Here is a 17,011-nt window from a genome sequence, read left to right as displayed (position 1 = left end):
CAGAAGTTTTAAAAACATGTTATGATGATTTGCATCTCAGTTATTAAGCTAATAAAATCAACAATAAATTAATCTTAAATTCCTACTACCTAAAAAGATAGTTTTCTGCTTATTTTGGAGGTTTTTATTGCTTTTCTGAAAAATTTTAAAGGATCATTTAAGCATTAACTCCTTTTTGAATGGACTTCTAATCGCATTACTTTTTGTAATTCCTAATCACTTTGCTTTACAGCTATACAGTGTGGCAACCCAGGAACAACAGCAAATGGGAAAGTCTTTCGAATCGATGGTACAACATTTTCCAGTTCAGTCATTTATTCCTGCATGGAGGGATATATCCTTTCTGGACCTTCAGTTAGACAGTGCACAGCCAATGGAACATGGTCTGGTGCTTTGCCTAACTGTACAAGTAAGATTTTTCTTGATATTTAAAAATCATTACTTTTTGAAAATATTTGTGAGCATATCCATATGTGTATTTTATTATTAACAAAGTCATTTGTTTGTCTACCAGCAACACACAAGCACACACAGACAAATGTACACAGGCACACTCATTTTTTGATTTTTAATAGCCCAGTCCCGTCACATGCGTAGATGTGTTAGTTATGATTTGTCCTGTCCATTGAATTTTAGAAATATTTTTAAATACATAATTTAATAATGAAAGTGCACTCAATTCCCCACATATAATAGTAGAGATGTTGGTTAAAAAAAAAAAAAAAAAAGAAGAAGGAAAGAAAATTCTACCTGCATTATTCATTCAGCTTGGATGCTGGCTGAGTTTAGAAATTGTGCTTTTAATTAATCTTTCTCTAAAAGTTTGCCTCACAAGCAAAACTTCCAGCCTCTTACCAGCACTCATCCTGAAACTTGTGAGATTCTTGGATTCTTGTTAAACCCACTTGCAATAATGAGAGAGAAGCTTTCTCAAAATAACTAGCTTTCTCCTGGGTGGGTAAAAGATTGTATCATGAAACCAAGATCACCCATTCAAGCATAATGCACAAGTTAACAGAGAAATTATAAATGTTGAGTAACATTCACAGAACCAAGCCAAGCTGGAAGAAAAGGAATATCTATATAATATGAGGTTGCTCAAAACAGTACCCTGATTTTGGGCTAGGGTTGTAGCTCAGTAGTAGAGCCCTTGCCTAGCATGTGTCAGGCACTGGGTTCGATTCTCAGCACTGCATATAAATAAAATAAAGATCCACCAACAATTTTTTAAAAAAATCTTAAAAATAAAAACAGTACCCTGATGTTAAAATTTGCTAAAGTTATTTTCTGTGATGTTTAGATTGAGAGACAAGTTCTCAAATTTACTACAAGTAAATAACTATGGAAATACTTTTTTTTTGTCAGCACAAAAATACTTCAGGATGTTAGTCATACAAGTTTCCTTACCTTTCCATGTTTAGTACTTAAAATCCATAGTGCACTGCGTACACAGTGTTTTAGAAAGGAGTAATAGCCTGTGCCAGGATAGGGCTTGTCAAGTGGAATAAGTGTTAACTTTCATGTCTAAAATGATATATGCTCATTGATTTGCTTGGATGACTTTTTTTTCTTTTTCCTTTCCTTCCTTTCTTTCTTTTTCTTTTTCTTTTTTCTTTTTTCTTTTTTTTTTAACCAACTAGGATTTCTGCTTCCAAAATGTCCATGTCCAACTCTCTGCATCTGGCAGGTCTTTTTATTTGGGGCAGAGAGAATACATTTAATCAGGTTGATTGATATAGGAATTTAGGCATTTTCTTCCAGACCAGCATTGAAATGACTCTTACTGTCAGGAACCTGAGATTTCAAAGATTTTTTTTTCTTTTCCAGGACATTTTATTAATAGTAATATTCAATACAGTCACATGATATATGATAAAAGCACAGTCACTATGACCTCAAACACTGCATGCTCCATAACTCTGCTTATTTTCTTTTATTATTATTATTATTATTTTTATTTAACTTTTAATTTTTTACAGGCTGCATTTTGATTCATTGTACACAAATGGGGTTCATCATTTCATTTCTATGGTTGTACACAATGTAGATTCATACCATTCTTGTAATCATACTTGTACATAGGGTAATGATGTCTGTCTCATTCCACCATTTTTCATAACCCCTTCCCTCTCATTTCCTTCTACATATTCTAAAGTTCCCCCATTATTCTCTCATTCCCCACCCTTTCCTTACACACAATAGGTCTGAGGATGGGGATAGTCTTATATAAGAGAGTACTGGGAAATATCAATCATGAAACAGGGCACAGAGAAGCTAAACATGAATCTTAGTCTTTTCAGTGGCTCTCAACCAGGGCCTATTTTGCTCTTCATGACATTTGGCAATGTTTTGAGTTATTTCCAGATGTCACAGTGCAAAGTTGTGGATTGTTATTGGAATCTAATAGGTAGATGCCAGGCATGCTGCTGAAAATCCTATAATGCACCAAATACCCCAAGAATCACTTGCCTCCAAATGTTAAAAATAGTGCCAAAGTTAAGGCTGAAAAACCCAACCTTTTGGGAATGTAAAAAGTAAATCAATTTTTGATTTGGAAGATTACATAAATTCAGAGGCATTATGGATTCTACCTTTCTGGAACTTCATTCTGCTACATTCTTGAAAGTAGAAGCTAGGCAATGCACATGTGTAAAGCATGGGCAAGCAAGCATGTACACTGGTGCACTGTGTGTAAAAGGAAAATATGGAATCATTCAAACATCAGTCCATGGGGGTTTGTTTACATATTTTAGATTGTATGTGTATCTACATAAGGAAATATTATACTATTAAAAACACGTTACATAGATCTATCAACGTGTAGTAATGTGCCCAAATGTCCATTAGATATTGAGTTAAAAATGAATTATTTTAAAAAACTCTGGAAGACATGATATTGCTTTATTTTAAAATGTACATTTATACTGTTCACATTACCCTCCACTATGTCAAAATGGAGTAATGAGGAACCTCCCACAAAACATGCAGTGATGCCCACTTGTAATCCCAGTGATTCTGGAGGCTTAGACAAGAGGATTGAAAGTTCAAGGCTGGCCTTAGCAAGTTAGCAAAGCTCTAAATAATGTAGAGAGATGCTGTCTCAAAATAAAAAGGACTGGGGGTGTAACTCATTTGGTAAGCACCCCTGGATTCAATCCCCAGTACCAAAAAACAAAAACAAATTCAAATCATTAAAACAATTTGTATATTTTTTAGAATTTGAGCTGACAATTTATCATTCCTTCATATACTATTCTCTTATTTATTCTTTAAACAACTATTTAATCCCTAATCATGAGTCATGCACTAGACTAGGCTCTGAGTACACAACATAAATAGATGACAAAATATGTGCCTTCATGAAATTTATTGGGGGAGGTGATGTACATTTAGGGATTATGATGATTTTAGAAGATGTTCTTGAAATAAACCATTGATGTCTCCAAATTTTAGGGTGAAACCCTAAAGGGCTTCTAATCTAAGATTTTTCCTGAAAAAAACCAAAAGCTTTTTTTGGTTGCTGAATCAAGCTGGTAGTGAATGAACTCCCTTGCAGAGCAGGTGCTGTTTACAAAAACTGTTGCTATTGGAAACTGCCTCTTTGACTGGCTTTTGCTTCATTAGGAAGTCACCAAACAAATCCTTCTGAAGCTTTTATTGTCTGACATTTCATTCATTACGCTGACACAATATGCACAACTCTTTCTTAGTGCACGTATAAAATAAACCCTCTGTCCTTTCTTCTGGTGGATGCATCTCAGCCCATGTGCCCTACAAATAGGTTGGCTGTTCCTTCTTGCCAAGATTCAAATTCAGTCTGTAAAGGCATTGTCCAGAAAATAATCATTTATAGATGTTGTTAATTTCCTCTTCCTTACTAGGAATATTGGCCAAAACTGTAAGATGACTTAAAATAATTTTTAATAAAATAAAAAGTGAATGTTTATAATAATTTTCACATGGTTATAAATTTTGAAACTGCAGAAAGAAATATCATTTTAGTAACAAATACTATTATTTGGTTTCTTATCCAGTTCAGTTGTATCATTTAAAAAATCTTTTTACTCATCAATAATTATAGGAATAAAAGTCTTTCTGTATACAAAACTCTAAACAGAAGTAAGACAGAAAGACTCAATGAGTTTGATTCAACAAACTGTCTTGTAGGCCCCAAAAGTTATAAGATTGAGTGTTCTAAATATCATACTTTAATTTAAATGCTATTATTCATAATGGTAAAACTTCTTAGGCTCAACAGGTGAGAATAATATGAAAATATTCTTGCTATTCATAAATCAATATAAAATAATAAATACAATTTAGTTAAAATGTTTTTATGGTTTTCCATGCCTTAACTTGTTGTTAGTCTTTAACCTTGTGAAACCAGTCTTAAAAACCAGAATCAGGTTCCCATCCACCTGGTGTTAAAGAGTGAACACCAAGAAATGCCAAGGCAAGAGAAAAATCTTTTATTTAAAGGATAGAACAGAGAGAGAAAAAGAGAGAGAGAGAGAGAGAGAGAGAGAGACTTCTCCAGAGAGGAAGGGGTCCAAAGTCGGTGACCTGAGGAAGTGGTGGTGCTCTGCCCCTTTTATAGATTTTAGGTTTCCTTTCTTCTTCTGTCCCCTACTCCTCTTATCTTGCCTGTGTGGTGACTAAATGGGCAGGAAGAGAATTGTCCAGAGTGTACCTCGCCCTATATTAAATATCTTCCAGAAAAGACAGGAAAGGAGCTGCCCAGGGGGTATTCATTAACTCCTTGCTGACAGAGGGTATTCATTAACAATTTCTCGCTGACAGGGGTCATTCATTAAAAACTCCTTGCTGAGAAGAACAGTTCCCTGGAGGTAGGTAACCTTGGCAACAGGTTGGAGGATGGGGAAGTGCTCTGGAGGTATTAGCATTTTATTCCTTCCTTTTGAATCATCGCCATCTTCCTGGCCCAATCACTATTATGTATACTGACTATCCTCCTGCCGCTTCCCACTTGAACCTCAAAAATAGTGAGAAAGGTTAATTTAAGAGAGATAGATGGGGGAAGACAGAGTGAGAAAAAAAGATGAGAGAGAGAGAGAATCCAAGTTTACTTGGGGGAATTAGTTACCCTTTAAGAATAAAAAGATTTAGTAGAATAAAAGGCAAGTCTACTACACTGTTTTTAATCTTCAGAAACCAAAAAGCATAACTTGTATTTTTCTTTTTCTTAGCTGCCTAGAAATGTTTAACCACTTGTTGACCAAATCTTAAATCTTGTACCTCAAAAAAGTTAGCACTTTTGTGAATTATTTATAATCTTTGGTATATTTCATTTTTAAATCCCATTTTGTTTTATTTGTATTTTCTAAGCTTTCTCAAATCTCTTTGAAAGTTTTCAGGTGGTATCATAAATAAATCATTATATTATACATGCAGTCACACTTGTGCATAAGATCAGTGCAATTGATAATCATTCCATGCTTAGAAGGATCCTGTGTTTAGAAGTTCTTTCATGGCCATCCTAAATTTTTAATAGTTTCATCTTTGATTCTGTGTTTTATAACTGAAGACTACTGGGACACTGGAACATGTGCTAAGAACTTGAAATGAGCACTCTGCTTCCCAGTATTCCTGAGTTGGGTCCTATGCTTTTGCACCCCACAGCCTGGTGGCCCTGACCCTGCTTGGCCTCCCTATTCTTGTTCCTGCTCTGGGATCACCAATGCCTTTAACACAGCTTATTGATCATGTCATCAGTAGAGAGAGGTTCACACTGTGCTATTGTCTTACCTTCCACTGGGGGTTGATTGCAAATGTGGAGGATCAGAAATGGTACATTTATGGTGCTTGGGGGCATAACTGTCCCTGTCCTAGGCTGATAATATTGTGGAATATTGGTCAAGGATTTGGACTGGAATGACCTCACAACCATCCCAGTTCAGGTAGCAAGTACACTGTAGAGTAGAGGTTGCAATTTTTTGAGGTTGTGTTCTGCCTAGGTTGACAATTATTTGTTAGAAATGGGAAATTGATTTCCCCACAACCAATAATGATTTCTTCTTAAAATTTTAAGCCCACTGAGTCCAAAGTCAGGCATTATATCCTCTGTGTGATCATTTTACATTTTATATTCATTCAAAAATATTTCTTTTAGACTTAGTATTATTTTGAATAAAATCTATTGCTATATCCAATTGAGTGATGCTGTGGGGAGAACATACTCTTAGTCCAGCAAGCCACATGTAGGAATACAAACTTTAGATGTGTTAGAAATGATTTCCTACAATGGTTTCTCTGTGGTCATATAATGCAGGTTAAAATGGGTTACTGCATTGGAATTCCCTACAATGTCATGGCATATTTACCTAGGTTTTTAAGGTCTTAAGTGACTATTTCTGAACCATGTGCGTAGAATTTGTAAAAAGCACACCTGATCATAATCAAGAACTGCCAATATGTGGCTTAAACATGCTTATGTTTTATAGTTGAAAATGATAACTAATTTCCCCTGCTTATGTATTAAATGTACCATATGCTTACTGCTCCTCTCCATTAAATACATGCACATTAACCATCTGCTCTTCTAATCCAATACTGACAGTCATCAGTTGTGGAGACCCAGGCATACCAGCCAACGGATTGAGATATGGTGATGATAATGTGGTTGGACAAAATGTTTCCTACATGTGCCAGCCAGGTTATACGATGGAATTAAATGGTTCCAGAGTCAGGACTTGTACTACTAATGGCACATGGAGTGGAGTAATGCCAACTTGTAGAGGTATGATAACGACTTTATCAACATTTTCAAGTGATAACCACCACATATCTCCTTAATTTTTATATAAAAATTTTTAAGTACAATTTTTTAAAATTTTCAGTTTAATTCTTGTTTATGGTATTGAGAAATGGCTTCCATGTTTTTCTTTAAAAGCCTATTGTAATATTCAGGATTTAAGAATGGTATTTTGACAAAAACATTATATCTTATTGTGAGTGGTGGCAATGAATGCAACAAAAAGAACACAAATAGAATGTACTCTGATACATAATCACCAATGTTACTTATATTGATTGGCAAATATTTTACAAAGAATGTAACTTTAATGAATTATAACTAATTTAAGAAGCCACTTGGGTCAAATCATTCAAAGATGGGGCACAAAACTTTAATTTAGGAACAGCTAGTCTAAATTATATATAGAACTGTCATTCTTCTAAGCAAAGGGAGTAACTGTTTTTTCAAAAAATGTAAACTTGAATTAATCATTTTTTTCCTATATGGGTATAGATTTGCAACTTTATGCTATTTATTTCCTCTACTGGAAATATTTTCCTTATAGTTCCACTAGTTTTTTGATGGTTTGTGAATGCAATGTCAATTTGTATTGTTTTAAAATAATTGAAATTTATAGTTTATGCATCTTCATAGATGTCAACGGATTAATAGTTTGCAATCTCCCTGACTTACACTCTATAAATATAATAGTTTCAATGTGATATTTTTCTGAATTACACAGTTTCTAAATTGGATCACTATAAATATACAGTTAGTATATTAAAAATATATGATCAGATGAGCTTACAAGTTATACATTCATTAATTCATACTGGCAATTGCAATGTTAATGACCTTGAAAAATTATTCATCTATGTCACTAGTCTACATAATACTATATGAAGTTGGTATCTCTCCTATCCCTTTCATCTCTGCTACCTTACTCAATCCTTTACTGCTTCAGAACAACTTAAAACAATTTAAACCACATAAAGTTTTAAAATTTTAGAAATACATTTATGAACCTAAGTGGTTATGGGAACCAGTTTAGCTATTGTAATTGGACGCATGATCTGTTTTCTAAACTGTTATACAACTATTTCCAAATTCCTTAGTTACAATGCTGATAACATATGTAGCCAAGCCACCAAGTTCTTCAGCCTAAAAGTCTTGAAAAATAATTTTATATAAAACCAATAATTTATCAGTTGCAGTATGCTGTCTTTTCTTAGAGAGCAGGAAGCTCACTATTTTTTAAAGGAATCTCTGACTACCAGTAGCCATTATGTTGCCAAGAAAAAGTAGCATCCTGGAGGGATTAATTCCAGGGATGTTTCAAGAATACTACTAGGAGAATAAAACATGTCACAGGGCATTGTCCTCTAAAAGGTTATATTAGCACATATGCTTCTTCTAATGATATTTATTTGTTTATTTTTTACATTCAGGATATTTCAACAGCTGTGTCTAATCACTTTTAATGTAATTGCAGCTGTTACCTGCCCAACCCCTCCCCAGATCTCTAATGGAAGGCTGGAAGGAACAAATTTCGACTGGGGTTTCAGTATTAGCTACATCTGTTCTCCAGGATATGAATTATCCTTTCCTGCTGTTTTGACCTGTGTAGGGAATGGTACCTGGAGTGGAGAAGTACCTCAGTGCTTACGTAAGTATAACTTCCATATTATGATGATGTGTTAAACTGATGATGTGTCAAATTTGCTAGAACAAATATGAGTTTGTTAAGCTCCCTCCAATGCTTAGTTAAAATTCAAATTTAAAAGTATTTTCCAGTGTAGTCACTCTTTATATATTCTTATCATTGTATTCTTATCATGTTCCTTCTGGTCTGACTCCACATTTTAGGCTTAACTTTTGGGTGATAAACTTGTCAAAACATGTTTTTCAAAATTTTCCTCAGAGAAGAGACCCTCTTAGATTACCTTTGGAAAATATTTCTTATTTATGTTCAATTGATCTCATTTGATTACTTTTTAAATTTACCCACAAATCTCTGTTCACAGTAAATCTGCCACTTTTACATGTTCATTCACATTGAGTTCTCATTATGATATTGTTTTTGTACATCTAAAATTAGCAGGGTAAGCATAGAAATTAAAGATCATGGGGCTGGAGTTGTGGCTCAGTGGCAGAACACTTGCCTGGCATGTGTGAGTGTCTGGATTTGGTCCTCAGCACCACATATAAATAAGTAAATAAAATAAAAGATCCTGTGACAACTAAAAAATATTTTAAAAAATTAAAGATCATTAATTGTAGAGAGATTACTGTATAACGTATACCCAGAAAGTATTATTTAAGGATTAATTTGTAAGAATACAAAGCAAAACAAAAATCATAATTATATTACACATAAATTATTGTAGCATGAGTTGTAGACAGTTGGACCCTACTTAGATATTTAGTGTCTCTAAACCCAACATCAGTAGAGTCTTTTGCTTACTGCATGAAAATCCCCAGGTAGAAAACAGATGGAATAACACAGCAGGGGAAATTGAGTTTTATGGTTGTCTCTCCCTCCTTTCTTTATTACTGCACGAAAATAAGATTCTGAGATGAATGATTCAACAAGATATGCAAGAGAAACACTTCAAAAATAGGCCATTAAATAACTATAGAAATGATTGCTCAAGCTGAAATGCTCAATGATGAAATTCACTAAGAAAGTATGCATCAAATTCAAACTATGCTAGATATATGAAATTGAATAAGACAAGGTCCTTAGCCTTCAGGTTTGAGATTATCCTGCCAGAGTGCTTGAATGCCAAGTGGCAGTAAAGTTTATAATACCTGAGAGAGGATGAAAATTAAAAGAAAACACAATAAACCAATGTTTGTGTTATTTTACCTATATTACTTTACTCTGAAAAAAATTATTTTGTTAAACAATCTATTCATTGATTACTTTTATTTTTAATTAAAAAAATGTTGTTAGAAAAGAGGTTTAAGAATTCAGGTTTATCCTAAAATCCTTCTGGGAAGGTTCTTTGAATATTGACCCCCCAAATAAAGCGTTCTATGATTAGGATAGGAATGTAGCCCAGTTGACCTTGGATCCCTACTTTATTCTTGTTTCCCTGGCAGGTATCCTGTCCAGTCAGAGACCTCCCTCACACCACCCAACTTATAAGGATCCTAAGGCAATAGTTACTCTTAAAAATATATGGTTATTGCTCCTTTCTTTGCTTCACAGGGAAATAAGTTTTTAGGTGCTAAATCTGCACATTTAAAAATTGACCGAAATAACAAATTAAGTAAACATTGTGCGTTTTGACTGCAATAAAGAAATCGAAAGCATTTGATATAAGTACATTTGCCTGGGTTATCTACTAGATCTGAAATGATTTGATCTTATCTGCTATTACACGTCTGTGGGCTCATGCTAGTCCAGTCACATTGGCCTCCTTATTCTTTGTATAGCTTGTTGGATATGTCCTAGTCCAGAGCTTTGGCACTGGAATGCTCTGCCTTCGAGAATCAGAATGTCTGAACTCTGTTTCCTTCATAGCTTTTCTAGTGAGATACCCTTTTGCCAGTTTATGTCACATCTGTCTCCACCTCCTGCCACTCACTATGCACACACATACAGACCCGACACCTTTCTCTTGAACAGGAGCTTATTACCTTCCTACATACTACCTCTGTTTCTTATTTTTTGTGTTCATTGTTAGTTTCACTGTAAGCCCCATAAAGACAGGGATCACTTACTTTATTTTTACTGATAAGTCCACATGCCTAAAACCACTGAGAATAGTATTAGTCTTTAGCAGTTAATAATGTATTTTAAATGAAATCATCTAGACTATCTAGACTATTTGTTTAGAAATCCTGTCAAATGCATTTCTTCAGTGGTTTTAATAGATCACTGACATCTCTTAATTTAAAATATTCAGCTTTACTTTGAAGAGGAAGGAATAAGATATTTGGATATGGTATTCTAGTGTTTGGAGTACAACACATAACTATATCTTTTATAGACAAGTGAGAAAAGGTGGTTGTAAGCTGAAAGTGGTGGTTCATGCCAGTAATCCCAGTGACTTGGGAGACTGAGATAGGATGATCGCCAAGTTCAAAAGTTCAAGGCCATCCTGGGCAATATAGTGAGGCTCTAAGCAACTTAGTGAGACCCTGTCTCAAAATAAAAAAGTTGAAAGGGGGATGTAGCTCAGTAGTGAAGTGCCCCTGGGTTCAATCCACAATAAGAAAAAAAAGAAGAAGAAAAGAAAGGGTAGTTGTAGAGAAGGAGATGGAACACTGTGGTGTGACACAGCTTCCTAGAGTCATACACCTTTTCAGGATCGTCCAACTTTCCATCATGTAAATAGAGATATGTGACTCGATTCCGATCAATGTAAAACTACATAACAAAGTATTTATGAAGTATGCTAGAAAAATATCTGAACGTATTATTTAAATATTATACTCAGTTTTTCATTCACTGTGCCTTTATGTAGATCTATCCTCTTAATTAGGATAGATTATTATGGACAATATGTCCCTCTAGTGCAATATTCCTGAGAGTTTTCACCATTTTTATAAACTGTTTATTCTCCTGAATCCCAATTTTTTGCTATAAATATCTTTATTTTCACTTCTAGCAAAGTTTTGTGGTGATCCTGGTATACCTTCCCAAGGAAAACGAGAAGGCAAAAGTTTTATATACCAGTCAGAGGTTTCATTCAGCTGCAATCCTCCTTTCATATTAGTGGGATCAAGCACCAGAATATGTCAAGCCGATGGCACATGGAGTGGCTCATCACCACACTGTATAGGTAACATTCACTACTGGTGTCTGTGCTCAGTCATTTTGGAACTAATAGGAAGTGGTTACAATTTATGGTTTTCTTTATTATAAAAACTACATTTAGTTAAATATGAAAAATAAAATATAGAAGCAATTAGAAGAGTCTAAAAATGAATATTAGTAGAACATGTTATTATTTTTAGCATTTTAAATTTCTAGAGACACGAAGTAATTTTGTTGTATATCAGTAAAATGAATATAAAAATTGTTCAGAATAATGGCATTATTAAATACTATTAATTATTTAGATATTTATAGCTAATTAAGCATATTCATATGAAATGAAGCTTGTTCCAAAAATAGCTAAAAGATATGGATTTCAAAATATATTTTTGTTATCCTAATATTAAATGCCACATTTGGAAAACTAACCAAATCACCTGTCATACAGAGCAACTCAGAGACTACCCGCTCTGCCATTTTTATAACTGAATCCTAGAAATGTCAGTTAAATGCAAATTACTAAATCCTGCTTCTGTAAATGACTTACTCCTTTGCAAAAATTTTACCCTACCTGAAATCCTAACTTGGTAAGATCCTCCAATGAATGTTTCATGTGCATGTACTTCTTTCATAACCTTTATTTTCCCTTAACTTTGTATCTCCAGAGTTAGTTGAATGTAAAGTGCTTTTAATATTAGAAGGGTTCAAAGTTCAATATTACATAATAAATGCCAAATGCAATCTACCTGAATTTCTTGCTTCAAGATTATCAGGTTTCTGTCCATGGAGAGGTGCTATTAGATTTATGTTCTTTTTATTATTTGGGACACTTTCATTAAACCCCACGTGACTTAATATTGTTTTGTATGAGAGAAATGTATCTATTATAAGTTTTAAAGTAATATTGTGTTTTTAATCTTCACTTTAGAACCCACTCGTACCTCATGTGATAACCCTGGAGTGCCACGGCATGGATCTCAGAACAATACATTTGGATTTCAAGTGGGTACTTAAAGTAGATATTTCCATTTAGTATAAAACTAAGTTGGAAAGCTTCTTTGCTTTGTGTGCTTATAATCTTGGTGACACAGAAAAAGTGTCATTCTTGTATCTGCATTCATGAGTACATGAAAAAGGCAACATACAACAAAAGAGTGGAAGGAAAGGAGATCAGGAAGAGGGAAAGCTGCTGAGTTCTGAGGACTTGGCACAGTGGAAGGGCACTAGCATGTGTGAGGAACTGCATTCAATCCCCAGGGCCACAAAAGAAAAGAAAAGTCTGAGTGATCATGAGGATAGAAGGAAAAAAAAAAAAAAAAACAGCAGAGATAACAGTAAGTGTGAGAAAATCCATAAGCAAGACATATGGAAGTGTTGATTAGTAAGGAGTAAATAAGTGAACTCTACAAGAGGATGTGGGGGGACAGTGAGGAAAGATAAAAAGAAAGAAGTTAAAGGAGAGCCTTCTGAAACAATAGTAAATATATAGAAATATGGTTATTTAATAAATTATTGAATATAAGGCTAAGATTTTTTAGACTTTGACATTGATGTGGAAAATTTCTGAGAAATATTTTAACCATACCCATTATTATACAACACAAAGTTGGATTGTATTAGAATTCCTTAGCATGTCCAGTCATGTGTGAATGACTTACTTGTTCTCTCTTTTTTCAATTTAGATTTAATGTAGAGATTCAGCAAGTTTTCTGTTACACACGTCTAAGGGGAGCCAAGGTGCATACTGATTCCAAAAGGAAATAGGCAGTTTACACATTGCCCAATTGCTTTGTGTTGCAGGGTTTTCTAAATGGTGCTATTTTTAGTGAAATTCAGTGTGAACCTGAAGAACATCCATTTCTAAAGGGAGGGCTCATCTAAAGTGCCATATTTTTGTTGCTAAATATAGTTTTCATTTATCTACAGTTCAGGCACAGTGTGAGCATTGATTTTATAGTGTTTCCAATTCTTCTGGTTTGCCTCAGTTTGGTCCAGATAATACAAAAGGGCAAAAACATGTCTCAGTCTGTATTATAGCAGTGTTTTTAGAGTCATATCTCCATAAAAGGTTTTTATCTATTGATCTAAATCCTGAAAAATGGGCAACAAGCTACACACATTAGTTCTCATCTTATTAGAAACAGAATGTGACTCGCTTTGATCACAGAGCAAATTGGTGACAATATCCTGGAAGAACAGAATCTTAACATTAATATCTATGCATGAAATCAGATTGATTTCTGAAAAATATAAGTTCTTTATCATATTATTTGAGATAGTGAAAATGAAAATGATTGAGTTTAGAAGAATTATGCAAAAAATTAAACAAAATAACTCTATATTTAAAAATTTGTATTACAAAATAATTAAAAAGTGTTAGCACCATTTAACCTAACCCTGAATATATATTATTTGGGTTAATAAACATTTACTAGAACATTATATTCTATATAGATAAGTACAAATAGACTAGATTTTAAATATGATAAAGTCAAATTAATTATAATTTATTTCAATGTCTATTAAAATTAAAAATAGACCAAGTATGTTAAATTGGAGATATAAGTTTTCTTACATGTGCTATTGGTGTATATGTAAATTTATGCATAATAAATCTTAGTTAAATATGTATAGAGCCAATAAAAATTAAAAAGATATGTAATTCTAAATGATAACAATTTATTGGTGGATTCCAAATGAATATGGTCTCATAAGCAAAAGGTGTAAGTTCAGAAAAATTTTTGCTTGCAAGTAAAAATCTATTTAGAGTTAGCTTAAGCCTAAAAGTGTTATAAATCATGGGCAGGTATGTCTGAATCGCCAAGAGAAATAATCCAGGTGAGATGCCCAGAATCTAGGCACTGCATAGTATTAGCCAGTGTTTCCACTACATTCAATTTATCTGCCTCATTTTTCATCTCTGTAGATTGACCATATGGCCAAGGCAGCATCATTTCTGTGTACATCTCAGCCATACAGAGAAAGTGATTGTCATAATCTTAGTTCTGCATTTTCAAAGAGAGTGAGAATGTATTCAGCCTGGTTTGATCAGGTGGCCTACAACAAGGAAGTAAAATTATAGCTATGGTAAACCCACTCCTAGGAGGGGCAAGAGAAAGTTAAGAGTTACAGGGACACTGAAACCATTTTCTTAAATTTCACTCTTTGCCTATATAGGTTTACATAGTAGGTTTAATATAGGTATAATTATTAACATAAAAATATATCACCCTTGCTAGAGACCATGAAAACTCTTATTGAAACAAGTACTCAACATAATGTATTTTTCTATCAAAATATTATAAGTTGGAATAATTTTGACTAAAAATAGATTAGTAGTGTGTAGTTGTGGCAGTGAGTTGGGGAAGAAATAGCTGTCAAAGTGATTGATATAACAGCTAGATTAATTATGGAGTAAGTGCCAAACCCACATATCTCAGTAACTGATGTATCACTCTTTAAATTGAACTCTAGGTAACAGAATAAACATTATTTGAATTTAGAGTTTGTCTCATAAAGTTATTATAGCTATGGAATGTTTTAAATCTGATACTTTAAATATTTAATCCCAACATATGTAGCAATATTTACCCCTACAAAATAATCTAGTAATATCCAGTTTATAATTATGTATCATGTCCACTTTATAATTGAAATGAGTATGTAAGTACATTGAATGGTTAAACATGTTACCTAGTATTTCATTATATTAAATGATAAATATGATACGAATTATTAAAAATCATATATACATATTTTCTTTAAAATATTCCTATATTTTTAATATAAACTCATAAATTTTGAACTTCTTTTAAATCAGAAATCTCAGGACTAAAGTTGATGCATAGTTGATGAAAACAGGATGCAGAAAACTGCCTAAGACAGAAGTCGTGAAACATCTACTGAGCATTCTCAGACTCAATTTGCTAGGGACAGTCTGAAGTGGCAGACTCTAAATATCACTATCTTGTCCTCCACCTCTAGTTATTTAATAAATCTTGTTGACTTTTCCTTGTAATATATTCTGAGTTTATGACTTCCTTCCTAAGCCTACTGCCAAGAATCAATCTAGATTTCATACGATCAAACTTCAAATGGTAGTGCCAACCTTATAAATAAAATTATTGTTCTTCATTCTTTTAAATACCATAGCCTGCCATTAAGATTCTTCCATACTAATTCTTAGGTATGCTCTGACTTCATCATTATAGTTAGAATTTATTTAAAACATACTCCATCCCAGAGTGAATTGGATTGTATATCCTACTTGGTCTCTCATCGTATATAGATGATAGAATAAATCTCAAAGGTGAGATATACTTAATTAATGTTGGATGCAGAATTAAAGCCAAGTCTGCAATACCCTGGGGTCTGCTTTGTTGTTTGTTGTATCTCACTGCTTCCCACTTTATGCAGCCATTTCCATCCCAACTTCCTTGCTTACTTTGTGAACAATTCATGCCAACCAACTGTACTCTTTTTTTCCTAAAATGAATGATGTATATTTTTACTTCCATATATTTTCTCATCATGTTCTTGTCCTATAATTTTATTCCAGTCATTCTCAAATGCTAGTGTTCATTAAAGCCCACAAAGGTTTTATTAAGTCAGATTGCTGAACTCCACCCTAAGGGGCTCTGATTCAGTGAATCTGGGGTAACACCCCAGAACTTGCATTACTAATGGATTTCTGGCTGACATTTATAAGGATACTGACCTGGACACCATATTTTAAAAACCATTATTGTATTTTTTATTGAAATTCCTTATCTTTAAAACAGTACAAATTAATTTTGTTATTTATATTTATTATCACCATAACCTTTAATAACCACATTTGCTCTGACCTTGTCTTGCACTTGCCATCTCTAAAATATGTATACCTCTTATAGTGTTAATTTTCTTTATTTTCATGTTTGACCTTACTGATCTTTATTTATCTTTACCTAATTTGCTGTCTATCTTATATTCACATATGTAGTTTGTGGACTTTGGATATCATATATTTTCTTCACAATCTTATAACAAAAATTTGGCACCTCGTGAATGTTGAATACTCAAATATTTCATGAGCATATACAAACACAATCATAAAATTTACCAAATTTCTTTTAAATCACATTTCAAATTTTTGTTTTCACCACTACCATACAAAATTTTAGCTCAAAGTATTTTCTCATCCACAGGTTTTTCTATTTGTTGCTGTGTTTGAAGTTGCATTGGGACATGTTATTTTCTCTTTAATTGCTTATAGGTAGGAAGTGTTGTACAGTTCCACTGCAAAAAAGGACACTTGCTCCAAGGGTCGACAACACGCACTTGTCTCCCTGATCTCACATGGAGTGGGATTCAGCCTGAATGCATTCGTAAGTATTGAAGGAAATAATACTTAAGGATAAGAATTTATGTACACTTTTCTTCCACATAAATTCATGTAATAAATGTGTGAAGTTGATTTTAGATTATTATAAAATATATTTCATGTATAT

The 17,011-nt window shown here is 33.4% G+C and overlaps 1 protein-coding gene across 2 annotated transcripts in view; it reads left to right on the top strand.

The window, feature by feature from the left end:
- CSMD3 (CUB and Sushi multiple domains 3) overlaps positions 1-17,011 on the top strand; it is a 1,211,679-nt gene that overhangs the window by 1,174,698 nt on the left and 19,970 nt on the right. For both annotated transcript variants that reach the window (XM_079134049.1, XM_079134050.1), the window contains 6 exons: positions 233-409; positions 6,578-6,757; positions 8,247-8,420; positions 11,374-11,547; positions 12,451-12,524; positions 16,777-16,888. In XM_079134049.1, coding sequence (XP_078990175.1) covers positions 233-409; positions 6,578-6,757; positions 8,247-8,420; positions 11,374-11,547; positions 12,451-12,524; positions 16,777-16,888 — 891 coding nt within the window. The remainder of the gene's footprint in view (positions 1-232; positions 410-6,577; positions 6,758-8,246; positions 8,421-11,373; positions 11,548-12,450; positions 12,525-16,776; positions 16,889-17,011) is intronic.

Source organism: Sciurus vulgaris (assembly GCF_902686455.1).
Source record: "Sciurus vulgaris genome assembly, chromosome: 1".
NCBI lineage: Eukaryota > Metazoa > Chordata > Mammalia > Rodentia > Sciuridae > Sciurus > Sciurus vulgaris.
The sequence above is the reverse complement of the archived record's forward strand: the minus strand, read 5'-3'. Positions and strand labels throughout refer to the sequence as shown.